Genomic DNA, 22,925 nt, shown 5'->3' with positions numbered 1-22,925 from the left:
TAAAGCAGTCTGACGGGGACCTTTGGTGAAAGAGTGTACCTTGAGTCTGGGGTGTATTTCAGCAGCCTGGGTGGGGGATCTCCTGGGCTGTATCCCCAAGGTCATCTGACTCCCTGGTGCCCTCCCCACAAAAATCACCATGACAACCCCAGTCGGCATTTCTTTGCAGATAGCCTGGCAGGGCTGAGTGGTACCTGACACCCTCCGGGCCACTTCGCTTGGAACAAGGGCTTGACTGCCTTGGGGGTCAGTGCAGGCCGGGCTGTCCCTGTCCCCAGGCTGTGACCAAGAGCCCAGACATCTTCTCATTGGTCTGGGGTCTGCGGTACCCTCTCCTCCACTCGTTCACCGCCGGCTGGGCATTTGGGTCCTGGATCAATTCTGCTCGTCCTCTCCCCTTCTTTTGGGAGACATTCACTGGTCAAAGACACTTAGTCCTTAGGTCCCCGTGGGTCCTCAGCACCTCCCGGCAAGTTGCTGGGGAGGGAAAAACGGGCTCCCGTGGGGAAGCAGACAGTGGGCACCAGAGAGCCCCCTCTCCAAGCACTTCCCCGTTCATTGGGCCCTGGTATCTTCAACCCAGAAGTTGAAGAAATCAACGTGGACCCAATTGGCATTGGATCAGCTGCCTCTCCTTAGCATCCCAGTGCTGAGGAGTTGATCTGCCGACATGTCGCCTCCTCCAACAACCCTTCCCTGCCCCCCCCCCCCCACCGCCGATTCACCCTTATTCCCTGCCTTTCCCCTTACAACACTTCCTCCAATTTGTAGTTCAGGCATTTTGCAGACTGGAAACTCCACGTGGGCAGGGCGCGTGTCTCCTCATCCCTTGTCATGTAGCCAGCCCTGAGCACATGCAGAGAGCGTGGCCTTTTGGCCTGCATCTCTGGGTGTTGCTTTGTTACCCCCTTTCCTGGCTAAGTGCCTTCTCCACCTCCTGGCCTTCACTACTGAGTCCTGGAGGCTGGCTCTCAGGTCATCCTCATCCCACCTCGGTACAAAGTTTCAGGTCCCCTACTTGATGTCTTTGTATGTCTTAAAGGCACCCCGAATTCCCTGTGACCAAGGCAAAGACACATGGTCTCTTCCCTACAACTTTGCCCCTTCCCGGTGTTCTCTGAGTAAGTGGCTCCATCGGGCAGCTGTTTGGGTCAGGCAGGAAGCTGGGAGTCATCCTGACTCCTCTTTATTGTCTACCCCTGCCTCCCCTCCCCCGTCTGATCCCTGCTACTCCTCACATGTCCCCGAATCCATCTCTTCCCCATCTCTGCTGCATCCGCCCCAGTCCGTGCTCCCTGCTCCTCTCACGTCCCTGCCTGCCTCCTTCACCAGCCTTCACACTTCTATTCTGGTCCCCTCCATTCTCCATGCTCCCGCAGAATGTTCTTGAAATGCAAATCTGATCATGGCACTATCATTCCTCCCTCCTCCACACACACAATTTAAAACTCTGCTGTAGCTTTTGTGGCTCTTACAATAAAAGCCAACAGCCCAGACCATGGGAGGTGGACTCAGAAGATGTATTCGGGGGGCGGTCTCTCGTGGACACCCCAGTCTGGCCTTTGTGCGTGGGGTGGGGCACCTCACTCTGGCAGGGCCCCCTCTTAGACCATGTCCCTTCAAGATGTCCCAGCCTGGTTACCCCTCACGGTCTTCTCTTGGCCTGCAAGGAGATCAGACCTCCTGGCCATGCCAGGCACCAGAGGAGCACTTGTGTTTGCCCCTTGGCCTCCCTTCTCGACTGGCCCGCCAATGAGGGATGCTTGGGCCACAGTTTAGCTGTGTGCTTTCCTTTAGATTGGAGTTGTAGAGCAGTCTGTAAGTTTCCCTAAACTCCACACGACATGTATAAATTCCTTAGAGTGGAGCGGGGACTCAAACCCAGTTCTTTCTAAAGAAATCTTCTCCTCCTGCCTCCCCTCTCTCGGCTCTTCCATAGCCAGGAGTGGGGCTGGAGGAAGGGTCACAAAGAGGATTGGGGTTACCTCTGTTGCCAGTCCTCAATACATGGGGCATCATTTCACATTGGAATCTGGGGGCGCTTTACCTTCTCCTGAATCCTTCTGGGGGCCGCAGGCAGAACTGAGTAGAAAGAGTTCTAGCTACAGAATCCTGTTTAAATAGAAGGTGCTCAGTGGAAGGAGTTGGTTAGAATCTACTATTATGAGACGAAAAGGGGCATGTTGCTTTTGGAAAAGTCGGCTGGATACAGCTCTGAGCAGCTAGAGAGCCCAGAAGAGCCCAGGAAGCAGAAGGGGCTGTACCAGCTAACTTGCCTCCATCACCACCACACCTGGGGTCTGAAGTCAGGGGGCAGGGTGTTCTGAAGCCCTCAACCTCTCCCTCCCAAGCTCCCAGTCAGCCCCCGGACGCCATCTGGTGTCCCAGTCATATACTGAACACAGAGAGGGTATAGACAGTCAAGGTGGATCTAAGGCCACGTAACTATGGATAATGTTGTCCAAGGGCACTTGCTCCCAAAACGTACAGCGTTCTCCAAAGGAGACTTTTGAAGTATGGTGCTGAGTGCGTACAAAAAAAGTGTGTGTGTGTAGCTTATCAATAGGGAAATCATATGAGCCCTTACTTTCCAATCTAATCCAGTAAGTCTGGGTGTTTCCGGGAATATTTATTTTAAAGATCCTTCCCTATAGATTTTGATGCTCAGAGAGAAGGTCTGAGAACCACAATTTAGACTGCAATCTAGCATAGTCCATTTAATTTTTAAAGATTTCCCCCATGTCTTATTTTCATGGCTATATTTCCTTCTTACCACAAAGTTATAGGGGAAGAGCAATGACAGAAGACACCATGTAGCTTGTGGACCATACTTGTAAGTGCACATACAGATACATAGAAATTTAGATACATAGAAATATGGTTATAAACATGTAGAGAAATCTAGAATGACTTCAATCTGCAAAAGCATTCTGCTCACAAGCAAGAGTGGGCACTTGCCTTCTTTTCCTTGGGGTCCTGGGAAATGGGTGTGTGTTTCCATGTTCACCTTCTTAGCACTGCTGAGATTCCACCTAAGGATGTGGTCTTAGAAACAGCAGGGAGTTCCTTTTCATTTCTGCTAATCTGTCTTCTCCACATTGTCGATGGGTCAGTGCAATAATCAGGGCTGCAATTTTTTTCTACTGTTAGGAAGATATCCATTCAGTGGAATGTGTTTTTAATTCTGCCCACTGGTTCTCAAAATGTGCTGGACATTGGAATCACCAGGAGAGATTTCAAGACCAAATATCCTGGGGCGCCTGGGTGGTTCAATGGGTTAAGTGTCTGCCTTTGGCTCAGGTCATGATCCCAGTGTCCTGGGATCGAGCCCCACGTTGGGCTCCTTGCTCAGCAGGGAGCCTGTTTCTCCCTCTGCCTGCCGTTCCCCCTGCTTGTGCTCTTTCCCTCTGACAAATAAATAAATAAAATCTTAAAAAACAAAACAAAACAAAACAAAAAAAACGACCAAATGTCCGGGGTGTAACTCAGACTAATTCCATCAGAATCTCAGGGTGGGTGATTGGTTCTCAGATTATTAGTATTTTTAAAGTCCCCAGGGATTCTGGGGGCATCATGTTCAAGAACAATTAATTTGACCTACACTTCACCTGAGGAAGAAATAAAAGTATAGCAGGAACCTTCACTGAAAAACCAGGAGAAAAATACTCCTTTCCCTTGTACCTATCCCCAGTCATGATCTCGTGATTACTTTCTTTCTTTTTTTTTTTTTTAAATTTTATTTATTTGAGAGAGAGAGAATGAGAGAGAGCACATGAGAGGGGGGAGGGTCAGAGGGAGAAGCAGACTCCCTGCCGAGCAGGGAGCCTGATGCAGGACTCGATCCAGGGACTCCAGGATCATGACCTGAGCCGAAGGCAGTCGCTTAACCAACTGAGCCACCCAGGCGCCCTCGTGATTACTTTCTGTATCCACTTGTCCGTCTGTGGTTTGATTTGCTTTTTTTTTTTTCTTTTCGCAGACTTCAAATATTATCCTGTGGTATGCACCTGTCTTGTAGTTTTGGTACATTCAGAACTGGAAAGTTCTTCTTATGACCCAGCCATTTTCCTTCAAGGTCCAACCATGTGGCCGCCAGTTATATGGATGCTTTTTAAAAATGGAGGTTCCTGGTGTTTGGCCCAAACTCACTAAATCAGAATTGCTAGGGGTGGTTCCATGAATCTGGATTTTTAACAAGCTCCTCAGTGATTCTTATACTTCAAAGTTTGGGTATTTCTGCCCTGAACTCACCAGTCCAGTTAAGGTCCAAAATATTGGGTCCAAAATATTGAGGTCCAAATATTGAGGTTGAAGACCCAAGAACAAGCTTAGGGTCCAAAATATTGAGGTTGAAGACCCAAGAACAAGCTTAATAGGAATGTGATATATTTTAACCCCAGGAAGATGAACATTCTGAGAACAGGGATGAGCAGAGGGGCTGATTTTTAAGTTACTAACTACATTAACTCTAGAGATATAAATGAAAATCCCTAAGACTATTCCCCAAGGCTATCCTTAATAAACTGAGATAGGAGAAAGAAATTTCCCAATCCAGATTCTATATGGGATGCAGTATTGACCACCTCAATAGTGCACAACCAGAAATAATGAGTTTTGAGGCGTCTGAGTGGCTCGGTCTGTTAAGCATCTGACTTTGGTTCGGGTCATGACCTTGGGGTCCTGGGATTGATCCCCGTGTGAGGCTCCACCATCAGCGGAGAGTCAGCTTCTCCCCCTCCGTCTGTCCCTCCCCCTTCTTGTGCACATGCATGCACTCTGTCTCTCATAAAAAAAAAAAAATCTTAAAAAAAAGAATGAGTTTTGCTCATGTGTCTGGGTTGCCCGGGAGATTCTGCTGATCTGGACTGGGCTTGGCGAGTCGGCAGTCAGTGGTACGTAGGCTAATGACTTTACTGATCTTGGGTGGGTTTCTCCACCCAACGCCACGGCCAGAGCATCTGGAACAACTCCGCTTGCTGCCGTGTCTCATCCTCCGGCAGCTGGCCCCAGACATGGCAGGATTCCGAGAGAGAGCAGAAGCATGCAAGGTTTCTTGGAACCTGGGTCTGCAACTCGTACAATGTCACTGCTGCCACATTGTTGGTGAAGTCAAGTCACCAGATGAACCCAGATTCAAGAGAAATAGACTCTACCCCTTGATGAGAGAAGTTGTCGAGTCATATTCCAAAGGTTGTGGCTGCTAGAAGGACATTAAGTGTTGCACTTTTGCAAACAATCTACCCCGTCCATTACTTAAACTTTGCCCGTTTGGGTAACGCCTAGCTAGAAGGTACGAGATTCTAACAGCTCTCAGATTGGTCCTGGGCATCGGAAGGGTCTTGCGTGGGAACGGAAGGCCTTGCGTGTCCACAGTGTGCTCCCAGGATCTTAGACTTTACCCATGAGAGGCTGGCATACATCGTCAGAGGGGATGTGAAAAAGTATTCAGGAAATTCATCAAGATAGGCAGAAAACCTCCCAAAGACAGCATTGTACTTGCTTTGCACATCCCGTCTCCATGAGGCCCTGAGATTCTAGTCAGGCTCTGGTTGTCAAGGAGATGTTGTGGTTCCAAAGTGGGACACATCCATTCCTGTGCTCGAGACCTAGTGAAAATGGCTTTCGTCTCCTTTTCCGATGAATAAATACAAGTGTTTTAGTCTAACCTTGACGACCCTGCACAGTCTGAGCAAATGACACCTGCCAAATTCATCTTCTAATGCAAAACCCTACGCACCTGGCCTGAATATTGCCCTCTGGGTTTTTGCTCCCTCTGTTGTCTCTGCCTGAGTGTGCTGTTCTTCAATCTCTGTGAATCCAAGTCTTAGAAGAAACAGAGTAGCAACTGAAGTGAAACAGACCTGGGAACTGTTCTACCATCCATCTCTTTGACCTTAGACAAGTTACTTAATTTTGTTTGACCTGTTTTTTTTTTTTTTTTTTTTTAAAGATTTTATTTATTTATTTGACAGAGAGACACACAGCGAGAGAGGGAACACAAGCAGGGGGAGTGGGAGAGGGAGAAGCAGGCTTCCCGCCGAGCAGGGAGCCCGATGTGGGGCTCGATCCCAGGACCCTGGGATCATGACCTGAGCCGAAGGCAGACGCTTAACGACTGAGCCACCCAGGCGCCCCAGACCTGTTTTTTTTTTTTTTTAACTCTTTGAATGGGGGAAACACCCATTTGTGGGGTCACTCTAATAAAAATAATGTATTTAAAGTTCCTAACATTTAGAAGGGTCTTGATAATTGATGGCTGGTTTTACGACCCCCTGCTACACAAACTATTCCCTTATTCTTTCCTCTGTTGGCTGATGTCCCTATGCTAGCCTCTTCCTACCCACACTTCCCCTTTCTTAAGGACAGGGGCTATGCCCTCCTTCATACTGTTATCTACATTTTACAGATGAGGAACCCAAGAAACCACAGGATTAGGTAACTTGTTCAAGGCCAGACAGCTAGCAATGCTTGGCGTTGAGATTTGAATTTATTCTGGGATGTGTTTTCTAAAGTCCTATCTTGTACTGCCCTATCTTGGCCTGGGGTGTCCTGGAAGCAAAGCCAGAAACCACAGTTTAGGAGACCGGAGAAAGTGGAGGACAGGGGAGGGAGAAGAGAAAGGGGGAAAGGCGATAGAGTTGGACCAGTCCTTGATTCTCCGGGCCCTCCGAGTCATATTCCAAAGGTTGTGGAAGTCTCCAGACCGAAAGAAGGAAGCATCCATTCTGTCATTAGTCACTGGCCAGGGGTTAACTGTTAACTCCCAGCATTTCACATGCCTTGTACAAAGGCAGTTCCCTCTGGCACCCTCCCACAAGCACTCAGAGCAGCCCCGGGGGCCAGAAGCCAGAAGTCAGCAGTCCAGGGCCACAAGAGATGCTCCCCCACCGAACCTGGCCAAGGCCTCCGTGGAGCTGGCCACAGCAGCGGGGCGGGGGGAGTTAGCAAGTTACCATGATTGTGCAATGGTGTCGAAGGGGTGTGCACTAATGCCTCTGGGCAAGTGAAGGAGAGCCAACGGGTGGTGGACAGTTCTGGAACCAGGTCCATTTTCCTAAATTTCACCTTGATACCAAGATGAAGGATTTGTTAACGGTCGTTTTAGGAGCAGGCTCGTGCCAGACGGAGTATGAAGTCTTGCCTCAGCTGCCTTCGAAAGAGTTCTATGGAAAGGTTCGGCTCACCTGTGTTTTGAAACATGTCAAGGATGTGAGATTAAGGAGAAGAGACGTTCTCTGCCACTGACTCTGTTCTCAACCCAAAGTGAGAACGTGACGTGATGTGCATTAGCAACTATGACTTTTTAAAAAAAAAATTTTTTTTATTAACATATAATGTATTATTTGTTTCAGGGGTATAGGTCTGTGATTCATCAGTCTTACACAATTCACAGTGCTCAGCATAGCACCTACTCTCCCCAATGTCCATCACGCGGCCACCCCATCCCTCCCACCCCCCTCCACTCCAGCAACCCTGTTTGTTTCCTGACATTAAGAGTCTCTTATGGGGCGCCTGGGTGGCTCAGTCGTTAAGCGTCTGCCTTCGGCTCAGGTCATGATCCCGGGGTCCCGGGATCGAGTCCCACATCGGGCTCCCTGCTCGGCGGGAAGCCTGCTTCTCCCTCTCCCACTCCCCCTGCTTGTGTTCCTGCTCTCGCTATCTCTCTCTCTGTCAAATAAATAAAATCTTAAAAAAAAAAAAAAAAAAAAAAAGAGTCTCTTATGGTTTGTCTCCTTCTCTGGTTTCGTCTTGTTTCATTTTTCCCTCCCTTCCCCTATGATCCTCTGTCTTGTGTCTCAAATTCCTCATATCAGTGAGATCATATACTTGTCTTTCTCTGATTGACTTATTTCGCTCAGCATAATACCCTCCAGTTCCATCCACGTCGTTGCAAATGGCAAGAGTTCATTCCTTTTGATGGCTGCATAATATTCCATTGTATATATATATATATATATATATATATATATATATATATATATATATCACATCTTCTTTATCCATTCATGTGTTGGACAACTAGCTTCTTTCCATAGTTTGGCTATTGTGGACATTGCTGCTATAAACATTGGGGTGCACGTACCCCTTCGGATCACTACATTTCTATCTTTGGGGTAAATACCCAGAGCACCTATGACTTTGAATTGGTAACTTCCACCATATAGTGGAATGGTGCTAAAAACAGAAATGTAATATAGTTTTAAGCTTTCCTGAGTCTTCTTTAGATCAGGCTTGTTGTTCTCTTGGGAGAAATTCTTAGCCGTTAAATTTACAGGTACTGATTTGATATCATTGGTCTGGGAACCTTCCCCGAGGGGACCATCTTTTAAATTGAAGTGCCCCTACACGACTGGAGGAAAAAAAAACCCCGATTTTTTAAAATTAAAAAAGTTGCAAGTTAGCCGGAGAGGAAAGTTATCTAACCTCTTGTTTGGAGCATAGACTATCCTTTAACTTTCTAAGTAAAATGTCATGTTGATAGTATTTACACTATCACGCAAGAAACTTAGGCTGAATTAAGGTAGGGAAGTTCAGTATAGGAAGTGGTATTAGAAAGACGAGTTCAAACCCTCACTGGGCAAATCTTTCTGAGACTCAACTTCCTCACCTGTAAGATGGAGGTAACAATTCTTTCCCAAGTTATCCTGAGGAGTAAATAAGATCATGTATGTGAAAGGACCAAGCTCACACATAAACCTGGACGTTTATTTCACTTTTAAAAATGGTTCAGAGTTGTTAATAAATTCCCAGGGAGCCAGTGTCAAAAAGGGGGATTCTGAATTGGGGGAGGTCCTGAGGAAGGGCTGGGCTGCTGCGTTGGCCGGATATATCCCCTTCTCCCCCAGACGTTGCATATTATTGAAAGAGACAGACTCTCATCGGCAAGGAGCTGGTTTCTGCAGATTGTCCGTGGACGGCTGGACACGCGGCACAAAGGGAGACCTCTCGCCTTTGACACGAATTTTTATGTAATCAGCATAAATCAAAATTAGGACTTGCCTTGGAAAACCTTGCATGGAAGGCTTTACACATGCTCTGTAGCTTTCCAAAGGCCTGTCTTCCATATCTACTTGAGACCTTATCATCACTACCCATTACACGTGTATAACCTCTCCTTCCCCGTCTGTTGTCCTTCCCACCTCTTTATTTCAATTAGCAACAACACTGTCATCAGGCTTTCTCATTTAGCCTTTGAAACCTGCCACCGTATATTTCAAATACGTGATTACATTTCACCTCATTCTCAACCGAGTCCAGAAGGTATTCTTCCCCTCAGATTGTGGTGTGGAAATCAAGGTTCCCAGAGATTAAATGACTTCTAAGGTCACAAAGCTAGTATTAGAATGTGAAGAAAAAGTTTTTGAAGCCAGGCTCTGACCCCAGGTTCAATGCCCCTTTCCCATCCTAATTCCCGGTTTGGCTAACAAGAGACAATAGTGAAATTAATGTGCCTCTTGCTGCGATCACAATGGACATTTTAAAAGGTAGCAATAATTATATATTTTGCACCACTTATGCTATTGCAATATTCCATTAATGCAATATCAAGTGATTATAAGAAATGTAACCAAAAAACTGTGGGTTGGGAATAAAGGGAAAAAAAAGACATAGTTCTGATGTCTTTCTGAAAGCACGTCTCAATCATCGAGCAGAAATGAACCTAGGCAAGAATGCTTCGCCAATGTAAATATAAATATATGTAAAAGAAAACAGTCAGGGTTCAGTTTTGCCAATTTTATTGAACCAATAAAATTCCTACTAATAACAATGAAATAAATTTCTGCAAGTATAAATGTGATACAGTTTAACAAAACCCATTGTTCTGTACCTATAAATAGATTTTCAAAATGTCATAAAAAGTGCAGTTATGAATTGTTGTTAACATGTTTAATACACAGTTCCTTTATTTCAAATGTGTTTGTCTTGACCCACTAACAGTTCCTTCTGCATCTGTTCAAATAATATTACCCATCCCTCCAAAAAAAAAAAAAAGCCATTAAAGCACTAGAATATTACACATAAACTGATCCATTCAGGTCAGCTTTAGTCAGAATTGTAAAATCAGCAACATAAGAAAAATAAAACCTACTTATACATACAAAAAGCTTTCATGGGTTCTATAATCTCCTTAACTGCTGACTCCCGTGGAGGGCATAATAGTTGAAAAGGCTTATATGGTTAAACTACCTTAGACTACTACATCTAGAGCAGGGTCTGGTTTGCCAGAATGAGTTTAAAGTGGCTGTTTATCAAGTCTGCTATTTTCAGAATTGAAACTATAAAGATAGGACCGCCGTTTGACGCTGAAAACTGTGTGAAACCTAAATTGCATCAATGATCTATTTGATAAAAGCTTATTCTAATTGAAAAATCTTATATAGTAAGACTGATATATATAGCAGTCTTAAAGATCATGTCATCTGCCTCACATTAGTCCAAAGTCACGTGCTTCGTAAAAAAAAAAATTACAGTAACAAAGCACAGGACTACAAAGGCAAAACATCACAGCTTCTGATTACATTGAATAAAAAGTACCAAGGAACGCAAAAGATAAATCTGTATTAATACTGATGAATTAAAGAACTATAATAGACATTTCACAGCATGCTACATATATCGCTCACAACTGAAGGATAAAATGATGTCTAAAATTGAAAGTCAAGAAGTTGGCAATCTGATTTCATGTGCAATTCAGCTACAAAGTCTTAATATATACATTCATCATGTAGCTGCCCTGCAAAATCAGGATTTTTTTTTTTTTTTTTTTAAAAGAGATTTCAAGTTCAAATCCTATTTCATAAGCTAAAGGATACATCCAGTTCTTCCATGACCAGGAAAGTTATTTTCAGGTTTGAAGGAGCTAATCCGAGGAGCAAGGCCATGTTCCAAGTTGACCTGACGGGGTACTTTCTCACCTCGCTCAGACTGTGCACGTGATGGGACTATTCTATTGGGCATGGAGAAGATGCCAGACTGGCTTGGTTTGCTTCCTGTGTCTATCTTATTTTGAGCTGAAAAGAGTAGATGTGAAGAGAAAGAGGAAGGGAAAAATCGTATTTTCTTTCCAGAGAACATCTATGGATGCAAAGAAAATGTGCACTAGATAAGAGAGTTTGGCTTGCTTTCCTTGATGAACAAGGGCACCACTGAACTCTTGCCTTTCCTTCTAGAGAACTCATGAAATTCAGAAAGGAGAAAACAGTCTCTCAACATCACAAAGGAAACATTTTCCTACCCAACTGATAGGTTTCCTTTATCCTTCCTTTTGATCCTTCCTTATGAGATTTGGAAGTCGGTGGAAATTTGTAAAGATGAATTAATTTAAGAAAGAGATGTATAGCCACTTTCATTTGCTGAGTGTCATAATGCACACACTCAGCTAATCAGAAGTCATGGGCAATACTTGAGCATTAAAGACCAGAGGTTCTATCCCCCTTTGATAATCTTTCTGTGGAAATTATACATTCATTTTTAAGAGGTTCAGCCGAGGGGTACAAGAAAAATAGACTGTTTTAGCAAAATTTATATACCAAAAATTCTATTTATCATACTTAGACTTACTAATGTTTGATGTTGTCCTATCGGCTATAAGTAGAATGGTGTGTTTGTTCTAAAGGCTATTTTATAGGGTGTGTTTCATTATCTCGAAGATTTCCACAAGCATTGGGAAAAAAATCAGATATTCCTTCCCTTGCCCCCATTTTTCCTTTTTCAATTCTCTACTTCATGGCGGTGCAGTCATAATTAACTTAAAGCTAGAATGAACACTTCATGACATATGATTTAGTAAAAACCATTCCTTCAGCATCTACTATTGTCTCATTTCTTAACGAGGCATCAATTCACTCCTGGGCTGCTAAAGGCATTTTCCTAGACGCTGCTGTCAGGCTGGGTTGCTCATGAACAGAATGCAAAGCGTTCAAATACCACCACAGATTGTAATAATCTCTACTTCTAAGCAGGGTGGGTCATCCTCAGGTCAGACAACCATTGGGAGAGCAACACGCCCCACGTTAGAAACCTGACAGAGTTTCCATCCATGAACGACACAGAGCGCTCACTGGCTGGAGAGGAAGAACTTGCTTCTTCCTCCTCTGTGCACTTGTTCCTTAATGGGAAAGTCTGGGTATACCTGAAATGCAGGCAGGGGAAGACAGACTACAAAGTCAATGCATTCCTTTTTCATCAAATAGTATTTCCCCCCCGACCCCCCATGAGAGCAGGGTAAGAAAGGCGGTGAGAAGCTTAGTCTGACCTGGGAAAGCTTGTCCAAACTCTTATGTACCAATTTTGTGGTATTTTATCTATGTTATATATCAAATGGGCTTGTGTGACCCATTGGGACCACCTAAACACCTTTTATCATATGTCTTTCTATTAGAACTGTGTTTCAAGCCCCAAGCAACAACAATCAAACAAGTATCTGAAACACCACCCATTTATATGCCAGAAATTTCCTGTTCCACTGAAGGGTTACGGATCAATCTGAATTGCTAGAGAATTTTAAATTTACATTCAAATTACTTGGACTGACACCACTATTTATTCCCTAATAGAGATCCAGGTTAGGATGGTAACTCAATCACGTTAAAATCCTGCTAAATGCTAAGTTCTGCATGATAGAAATAGTTCCATTTCCGTATCATGTATAAATATAAAGACTTCTACTTTGATAGAAGGCAAAAATCTTCTACGATTTATTAAAATATGGAAGTAGCATTACTGAACAACAGAGAGTGAATCCATGAAAAGGTTGGATACTCTGAATTTATAGGCTCTTTGGGGATGAGGTAGAGGACAGCAAGATATTTTGGCAGCTGGGAAAGGGTAGAAGAGTATGGGATGGACAGGATTTGATTCCACTCGGTGCTGCATAATATCTGGTAGGGTGCCCAGGGCAAAGGTTAGCCAAAATGTAGCTGGATGGTTGAGGGATTTAGGGGAGCTGGGACAAAGTCATATTCTTAATGAGTGGAGAAAAAGTAACTCAGAAAAGTAAATGCTGGTGACTATCAGCAGGTGGCTGGTGATGTTTGGATGGTGAAAAGACCTGCAGACCAACACGGGCTGAGGGATGCAAGCGTGTAGAAGGCTGAGGACAGCAAGCACGTAGAAGGTTGAGGCACTTGGGGGAAAGAAAGCAGGCAGGAAAGGGTGGACTGAATGTAGGTCAGAACTCCCACAGGGGAAGGTTCCTTGACACTAGGTGTGCGATGCTGAGGATGGCCACGCTCAGAGTAATGTTCCACGTGTCCTTGGGAAACCTTTTCCTTCCTCACAGGGCTCTCTCTGCCTCTGCCTCTAGGATCCATTTCACCCCAGCTGTTTTTGTTCTAGGTCTCACCTGAGTGGACACTGCTCACTAAGCCAAATTTAGCATGGAAATCAGCTCCACACACCGGGGCATTTAAGTTCCGGTGACTGAGAGGAATACATTCATGGTACAGTACTGTTCTAAGGAAAGACTCCATAATTTGATTCTCAGTCTCCAGAGGGATACAGTAGGGAAACACAGATGAAGAGGACGGCCACCCAGAGTGCGTTCTGATGATACAAATTAAGTAACTTCACACTCGATCTGAACCAAGGGGCCACATGTCTCTCAGGGTGCTGTGGAATTATACCACCAAGAAAATTTCAGATACTGTTCATATAGCATTACTGTTGCATACTTTTTACTCCATGTAAGACCGCCTATTTGCAGAAAAGAAGAAAAAGTCTATTAGATAAAGACAAGAGTTTAAGATCTTGCCTTTCAGAGGAATGATTTCAAACTGTCTTCAAAACACAACACAAACAAAACAAAAACCTCATTTTACTATCACAGTGCAAATCATTTATATCACATGCACTGAAATTTTTTTTTTTTTCCCTGATGAACTGTCTTTAAGAGTTTAAAAGAATCTTACGGTCGTATATGCATGCACTCTGCACTAAAGTGGTGAACTATTTTTAAGTATAGATTTTTAATTTTTTTGCCAATCATTTTATTTTGCTGTGGCCTAAAAATCTAAGATTTTGGATTAAAAAACTCTATAAGGTGGAAAAGGAAAAAAACTGCTCTGGAATAATGTTATTTAGTCTTTAGAAGAATTTAAGAACTTTGGGAGACTTTATAACACAATTAAAATAGGGGCTCTGGTTCAAATATGGTCTTAATATAAAGCTTCCACTGAGTTTTCTGTTCTAAAACAGCCCTGCATCGCTCTGCCATTATCTGGGTTTAAAGCCATAATCAAAGGCCAAGGCCATGGCCCGGATTCCACATTAGCCATCTTTTATGGTAAAAGTACCCCGGATGGGACGAAGAGTCTTCCTGAGACTGAGACAACATACGTGGCTCAAAAAGGTAAAGAAGGTAATGAGCGGTCTCATCTCAGAAAGCCTCTTTTCCGCTGGTTATCACAAGTCCACCTGAGGGGGCCTAATCTGAAGGATCAAGTGGGGCGGCTGCTGGGCCACTCCCACAGTCAAGCGATTGGCTTACAGAACAGAGTCACCTTCCGATGGGAGAGTATTCAGGTATTTCCTACGGTGATCTGAGAAATTATGAATTACAACCGAAGCTGGGAAGTAAATAGACATCAATCAAGCATATACATCAGTGGGTTGTTAGACTAATTTTAACATGATAAGCGATGAAGTCAGAGAATTCACATTCGCATGTGCTTTTTTTTTTTCCCAAGTACACTTGCACATTTAAAGTTTGGCACAATGTGAGCCCCAAGGTGTAGGTTAGCATATCGTGTAATCACGTCATTACACCAATTGAACCAGATATCTCTTTTAAAAATATCACATTTTAATATAAAAAGCTATACTATAAATTACTACATAGTAAATTCAATACTCTGAAAAAATACCACCCTGGAAAACCACATCAGAATTTCAAGTTTGCGTCAGAGAACGTTCCCAGCAAACTTGCCATAAAATGGTATTCACACCCTGGAAGGCTGCGCATGCTGCAGCTCAGAAGGTGCTCTAGCACCTCCGGAAGTCGATTTTTCTAGGCTGGTTCACTGAGGTTCATAAATACATTGTTTTGTCTTTGTTTATAGGTCCAAGTCGACTTATGTTCCTGATTACTGATGAGATAGATCAATGCTGAGCTAAAAAGAAACTTTGCTAGAAAAGAGATCTAGTAAAGGCACTAATATTTCCAAAACCCAAACTCCAACTACTTACATTTCTGGGGTAAAAAAATAAAAGACAAAAACTAAGTGGCCATTTTAGTTACTTACACCTTGTTTCCCCTTTTGGTCTAAAGCTCATATGGTGTTCTGTGAGAATTTCTCCTCCTTTTCCATTTATAAAGATCATTTTTAATCCTGTAACACAGGTCACATGCACAACAATATAGGGCTATTAACTGAAAGGATTGTAGGAAAAGAAAAGAAAACAAAACAAAAAAACCAAACCATGTCAGGAATAAAATGTCAGGAATAAATAAGATGTCAGGAATAAAAGATATCCTCAACTTGAAAGTTCTAAGGTTAGGGAAGTCAAATGAACATTTATGCTATCGTCCATGTCTTGTCATTTTCCTACTTTCCTTGCAGTTAATACATATCTGTATAATGTGATGTCGAGTAAAATCAGCATATGGTATATGCAATTAAACAGAAGAGATCTGGCATGAATTCTCTGAATAGTATCTTTAAATAAACCACCCTGTCTTAAAAAATATTAGTAATTTTTTCCTCACGTGGAAGATTTCAAATGAGATCCTGGGATCTAAAAATGCAGAACTACCTCATATTAGTAGGCTTACAGTCATCTTTCTGTTTTCTTATCTGGAACAAAATCTAAAAGGAAGCAACCTAACATGTTGTACCAGAAAAGGATGATGAATGGAAGGGCAAAATGATCTAACAAAACACGTGTCCACGTTTCTTTCATGAGAGAAAACTCCTATATGACAAGTAAGGAAGTAAGTCTAAGATGAAATCTTTGTGGGAACTCTAATGGAGAATTTTGACGATATTATTTACTATGAACAAATGGAGCAGTTTTTAAAAAATTAGCATGTTTAAAATTCAAGTCACCCTTAATTAACCAAAAAGTGTTTAAGCAGGGCAGTTCGTGTCCTACTGGATAGCTGTAAGCATCTCTTTAGGCACTTCACTGGTTCATTAACACAATACAAATTAAAGCTATAAACACATAATGTTGTGCTCTGTGAAGATAGTCTAATCAAGCAACATAAACCAATGCAAAAATGTGACTTTTTGGATGCTTATTCCTCCCCTAAGACTTGATATCTTTTTAAAACCAGTTGTCCAAAGAGATTTTTTTTTTTTTTCTGGGGAAGGGGGTGCTTTGGCATTAGGAAAAGAATATCGTTCAACCCCAGTAAGGCAAAAGCCTTGTGCGATAAAGAAATCGGAACAAAATTTCTTTATGGCTCTGTTCAAAAGGACACTTCTGCAATGACATAATGGGGGGAAAGTTCAGTGGAGTATTTTTTCCCAACATATTGCACTTTTTTTGTTGTTGTTGCTGTTCAATCACATTAATGCATAGAAACACAATTTTTACCTTTGAATATTCAACTGTTCAACCTATTAGAAGAAAAATCACGGGAAAGAAGTTCTAAAGGCCTACCAGGAAAAAATACAAGTATATTAACCTTCCTCTGCTTACTGCAATATAGAAAACACTATGAGAAAAGAAAAATGTGCAAAGAAACTTTTTGGTCAATCATGTGTGGGTATAGGCTTGTACGTGCCGACTGAACGAACTGTGAGCAGCCCTGTGAGCACTGATTATTCCGGTGACTGAGGATGGCTGTCAGTGATAGAAAGGATTGTGCATAATTTCACTTTTCATATATACATCTGATAAGGAAAACGGAAACTTCTGTTTCAGAAGAGAAAGAAAACAGCTGAATTTGGCATTTCAGTAGCATGCTATAGAATTCATCATGATTAATTTCACATTAAATTATGGACAATGGCTGTATCACATTTCACGTTATCGCCAATAGCAGTAAAAAAAAAACAAAACAAAAACAAAAACAAACAAAAAAAAAACACAAACAGTGCCTGACAAATAATCTCCTGGGGACACAGATATGTGTCCTGTGAGCAGCTTAGTTCAACAGCGCATGCTTTTCCTCCACCAGATTTAGGACACAACATTAAAAGTTTAGAATGGCCAGAGGAGGTCATTCTGTGCTGTATTTCCAATATCTGAAAAACAATTGCTTGAGCAGATTGTAAGCGCTTTTCCTTATTTAAAAAAAAAAAAGGAAAGAAAAGAAAAGAATACACATACATACAAACCCAAAAGCGCTGAAGTTAAGCATTAATAAACCAGGTTCATGATTTATGATCAGTATCCAAAAAATCCAACTATAAAACAATGCAAAGTAGTGCTCCTCAGTATTATTTTTGCAATTGTTAGTAATGTTAAGCATCAAGAAAAATAAAACACATCATTGCACATTACAGCCGCCAAAAAGAACGGCTAAACTTTGACACTAGAGAATTGAATAATTTTTGATGCTACATCACAAACAGCTTCTGATGTATATCTTGTGTGAAAAGGTCTTTACACACATAGGACATTTTCGCTGGGTGATGATGCTTCAGGTCAAATGCCGAGTTATGGCACGAAGCGCATAAAGTAGTTCAGCTTGCATCCGTGCTTCCATTAAAAGTAGATTTACGTGAACCTAGAAATGAAAATGTTATCTCCTTAGTGACCAGTATAAACAGTTGGAAAAAACTTACTTTTTTTTTTTAACATATCAGACATTCACAAAGGTTTATCACATGTACAGGCGTATCTATGCGTGTAAATGACATAACACTCATTGACAAAACTGTCTGTAAAAAAGAAATGGGTCTTGTGAGCAGTAAAAATGACCTCTAAAAGCCTGGAAAATACCAATCATTATGTCAGAATATATGTTAGGTAAAGCCAATCAATCTTCTGGATTATGCAATAACTTTTTTTTCTTTAAAGATTTTATTTATTTGACACAGAGAGAGCGACAGCGAGAGAGGGAACACAAGCAGGGGGAGTGTAAGAGGGAGAAGCAGGCTTCCTGCGTAACAGGGAGCTCGATGTGGGGCTCGATCCCAGGACCCTGGGATCATGACCTGAGTGGAAGGCAGACGCTTAACGACTGAGCCACCCAGGCACCCCTATGCAATAACTTTTTAAAAATATTTTTATAAATGACAACTTTCCTGCAAGTGATACTTTCTTCCAGTTGTCAAATCTTAGAGGGCTAAAAACCAGCTCTACATTCATTAGAGCCTATGTTCACTCCTTGGAAAGCTTTTAAAAACATTTCTTACTGTGTACTTGAAAGATACTAAGGTGAAAACCTGAAGCCGAAAGCAGTTTGTAATTAATGTCTGGTCCTTGTTAGATAGGCATAGCTTCCCTGGAGGATTTCAGATACAACTGTGAACAAGCCGCTAAGTTCTAGGGGAGATACACCTCAGCTGATAGGTTAAAATTAATACCCACATATTTTCGAAACTTACTACAGAGAAATGTTTTTGATATTATATTTATTTTGATAACCTCTACAGATTAGATATACTGTTAGACATATTCTCTTGATGAGTAAAGAGAATTTCTAGATACAACCTAGTAAAGGAAGAAAATCTAATGCAAACATGTAAACAGGGCATAAAGATCCATCGAGAAGAGATGCTGGCAGTAAAATGGGTATTTATCTGATGTGTGATTGGCTCTAAGACTTCCAAAAATCGGTTAGGTTTGGAGGCCATAACATTCTCTGCCAAGCTCATAGAATTAATTAGTGAATACTAAGACCCTAAAGAGATTTTCTTACTTTCAAAAGCTTGGCAACTGTGGTATAAATGAAGATTCTTGGACTTACAGGTCAAAAAGACCTAGGCTTTAAGGCCAGTTTTTACACTACAATGTTGGTAAAGATCCTTAACATTTACTAGGTCTTAAATAACGATTCCTATATATTTCATCCAAAGAAATATTCTTAGATAATGGTGCATACATTTGGCTCAAAGGTCATGCATTATATCGTCAAAATACTAAATTAGCAAATTGGAATGAGAAACTATTGTTCTAATAAGTTAACTCTAATGGCCAGAGCTAATCTCTCAACGGAGATACCTTCTGGGCCTGGCACAATCACCCCCAACACATCTCCTTAGGTTTGATTTTTATTAATCATGAGAATGGTAGACATTTTCCTAAAGGTACTTTAAAAATATCAATATCCAGATCCAGCCGTTCAAAGGCAGATGCTACACGTGTACAGTACACACCACATTGGCCAAAACATATAACCAAAATTTAGTTAATATTCAATAAACTGGAATTTAAACACGTTTTTAAAAGAGGGCCGGATGACGACACTTCCTTTTCTTTAATGGCACTAACTTATCAATATTTTCCTGTGTAATTTTTCCTGATCATTACTAACTACACTGAACACGTGCCTAAGGTGTCTATAACGTCGAGTCACGAAACACACCTTTTCTGAGTGCTTGAACTGACGCCAGTAACTATCATACATGCGCTTGGTGGTTCTCTCCGGATAGCAGGTCACCGTCTTAATGTAAACCTTCAGGCTTCGTTCAAGTAATTGATTAACTTCTCCGTAATCATAGTCATCATACCTACGAGCCAAAGACAAATGACAAAATCAGAATTTCTGATTTCTAAGTTGGTATCAAGAGACGTTGATTGTCTAGCAATTCAATACCAAAAACTCATTAACAATTGTTGTCACAAATATTTACTGAGTGCCTATTAGGTGCCGTGTCCTTTTCGTGTAGCCTTCCAGGCAGCGGTGATACACGGATGAACAGAGTAAACAAAAATCCCCGGTCTCAGGGAATTTCAACCCTTCTGGAGAAGGAAGGAAAAAAATAGACAAGCATGTGATATGTTGGGGGTGTTCACTGCCGTGGAGGGAAAGGGAAACGAGGCTGTGAGAAGAGAAGCTGTGGTTTTAGGGAGGGGGCGAGGCTGCCATCTGAGGAGAAGGCACCAGCGGAGAGCCCTGCGGCTCGAGTCATAGGTGGGGGGGGGCGGGCAGAGGGAGCGATCCACTGTGTCCCAGGCTGCTGACGTATCAAATGCGACAGGAACTGAGCCCTGAGCCCCGGAAGCAGCCGCGCGGGGGTCACAGGTAACCTTGCCGAGAGTGCTTTTGTTGGTGTGGTGCCGTAGTGCGTCCAAGAGGGAATGGGGGATAAAATGGTGACAGCCAACAGACAACACTTCGTCAAAGAGATGGGCTGTGCGTGGGAGCGGGAGGACGAGGCAACGGCCAGAAGGAAAAGAAGGATGAAGAGAGGATTTTTTTCTAAAGATGAGAGAAGTCACAGCATTGTGTGTATACTGATGGGAAAGATCCCCTGAAGAGGGTAAAGTTGATTTTGCAGGAGAGACAAAGGAAGAATTTTTTTTTTTTTTAAGTAGGGGCTTGAACTCATGACCCTGAGGTGGAGACCAGAGCTGAGATCGAGAGTTGGACGCTTAACTGACTGAGCCACCCAGGTGCCCCCGGAAGGAGGAACTTTTATTTTTAATTATAGTTGGCATACAATATGATATTAGTTATAGGTGCAGGACACAGTGAGTCAACATTAATATCCTTCACAAAATGCTCCCCACAAATGTAGTTACCATCTGTCACCGTACAAAGTTACTACAGTCTTAGTGACTAGAGTCCCTGGGCTGAAACATTGTATCACCATGACTTACCTGTTTTATAACTGGAACTTTTACCTCTTGATCTCCTTCACCTATTTTGCTCTCTCCTTCCCCTCCCCTGACAGCCACGAGTTTGTTCTCCGTATCAGTCTGTTTGTTTCTTGGTTTTGCTTTTTAGATTCCACCCACAGGTGAAGTTATACCGTTCTTGTCTTTCTCTGGCTTATTTCACTTAGCATTATACCCTCTAGGTTTGTCCATGTTGTCACAAATAGCAAGATCTCATTCTTCTTTGTGGCTGAGTAATATGCCATTGTGTGTGTATATACACATACATACATACGCATATATACAATATGTACATATACATATATACAATATATTATCTATCTATCTACCACATTTTCTTTACCTAGAATAGGGATCTTTAAATGAGAGGAAATGGGAGTTTGTGCCCAGGGGGCTATAACAGTTCATCCATCACAAGAGAAAAGAGAGAGCAGAGTCAATGGGCACAGAGACAAACAGCAGGGTAAATGCAGTAGTGGGAGATCGTGGGATTTCTCTTCTATATTTTCAGTTAATTTTTAACCCAAATATATGCTTAGTTAAGTATTCAAAGATCTTATAAGTACCGCGCGCTAACCGATTGCGCCACTGGAGCTCCTTATTCAAAGATCTTATATGAGCTTTATTTGGTAGCATCCAACAGATAGACACCATAACATTTGTCATGTATTGTCTTGAACATAATTTATCACAATTGAATTAAATTACTAGTATTTATTTTTCTTAAGTTAGGTAGTTACGGCATACGTGTCTTAAAATGTGATGATTCTGTGTTAACTTATTGTCTGGAATGGTAAATGAGCAAATAGCATAGTTAACTATTTACCATCATAACAGTGTCTTCTAGGTAGAATGCTGGACTATTAGTTGATGTTTCAGGAAAATTTTTTTACATTAAAATTATAGAAAATACTTTGCTTAGCAAATTGAATTCCAATTCCATTCCATAAAGGCTTTCTGATGCTACATTAGAAAGGATATAGTAGAGTCAAATTGAACGTATTCATAACTGGGAATTTTTTCTTTCTGCAAATTTATCTCCATAAACGCCTTCAAAACCCAGCTCAAAAAGGCACATTCTCCCAAAAAAGCTTTCCTGATTAGACCATTCAATCTCATTCACTCATTTACTCACTGTCCTCTCAATGCCAATTTTCTAAATTTAGAGGCCATTAATTTATATTGACTGATAGTTTCATTTTAGTGTTCTTATGTGAGCTTTATGAGGACACAATCTATCCTAGTTTTATTTATACCCTAATTACCATTCCTTTAAAAATAAACAAACAAACAGTCATTTATCACAGTGAGCTAAAGGGGCACAATAAACGTTTTTTAACTGCCTAATTCTTCCAGGAAGGATTCTTAAATTGAGTCTGATTCTATTGTATCCCCCAATGATTACTGATCTTTTTCCCCTTCCTTAGTAAATTCTCATTACTGTATTTATAGGTGCATGCTAAGACTCCCAACAGTTAAACAAGGAAAAATGTTTTTCTATATAATGGAAGTCATTTTTCAAAATCAGAAGTCCACATGTAATACTTTCTTCTCAGTACTATATAGCACTAAACAGGACAGGAGCAAGACTCGTGCCAGAATTTTCATTTAGAAACATTTAAAACTGTCTTGACAATGAACATACCTGATTCCAAACATACAGTGAACATAGTTAAATAAAGCTCTGCGCAGCGTGGTTGTGTCAACATCCTCATGGGTGGCCATAGTGTTATAGGTGAGATTGTAGACCATGCGGAACTTCTCATCAAGAAGATGTCCAATGTCAGAATAAAGTCTGTTCACCAGGGAGAACCCATGATTTTCCCAGGTGTAGTCCTAAAAGAAGAAATTGTATCCAGTTACAAAATGGGCAGTCTCCATTTAAATTCCATGTTTGTAGTAAATATAACTACTGAAGCAAGTAAGTGAAGATATTTCAAATATAATTCTAAGTTGATAGCTTTACTAAGAACCCTTCACATCGGTTCATGGATCAAAGTGCCATGTAGTTTCCTCAGTGGGGTCCACGGTTTGACATGTTGGTGATGAACTCTGGCCACCTCCTGTGGTTGGGTACTATGCTCACTACACCCTTATCTGGAAGAACCCCAGAAAATCTGAGAATATTCCTATGTGACCAAACCTACTCAGTGACCAAACCTACTCAGTGACAGTTAGAAGATCAGTGA

At 41.8% G+C, this 22,925-nt stretch overlaps 1 protein-coding gene across 1 annotated transcript in view; it reads right to left on the bottom strand.

Annotated features, from left to right (window-relative positions):
- Window positions 1-13,776: 13,776 nt before the first annotated feature.
- The window catches only part of SESN3 (sestrin 3), a 77,498-nt gene continuing 68,349 nt past the window's right edge, over window positions 13,777-22,925 (bottom strand). Inside the window, exons 8-10 of the mRNA XM_032426102.1 lie at window positions 22,382-22,572; window positions 19,481-19,625; window positions 13,777-17,677 (exon numbers count right to left, since the gene is read on the bottom strand). Coding sequence (XP_032281993.1) covers window positions 17,591-17,677; window positions 19,481-19,625; window positions 22,382-22,572 — 423 coding nt within the window. The 3' untranslated portion in view covers window positions 13,777-17,590. The remainder of the gene's footprint in view (window positions 17,678-19,480; window positions 19,626-22,381; window positions 22,573-22,925) is intronic.

Source organism: Phoca vitulina, unplaced genomic scaffold (genome assembly GCF_004348235.1).
Source record: "Phoca vitulina isolate PV1807 unplaced genomic scaffold, GSC_HSeal_1.0 scaffold34, whole genome shotgun sequence".
Taxonomy (NCBI): Eukaryota; Metazoa; Chordata; class Mammalia; order Carnivora; family Phocidae; genus Phoca; species Phoca vitulina.
Note: the sequence above shows the minus strand (reverse complement) of the source record. Positions and strands in the feature narration are given on the sequence as shown.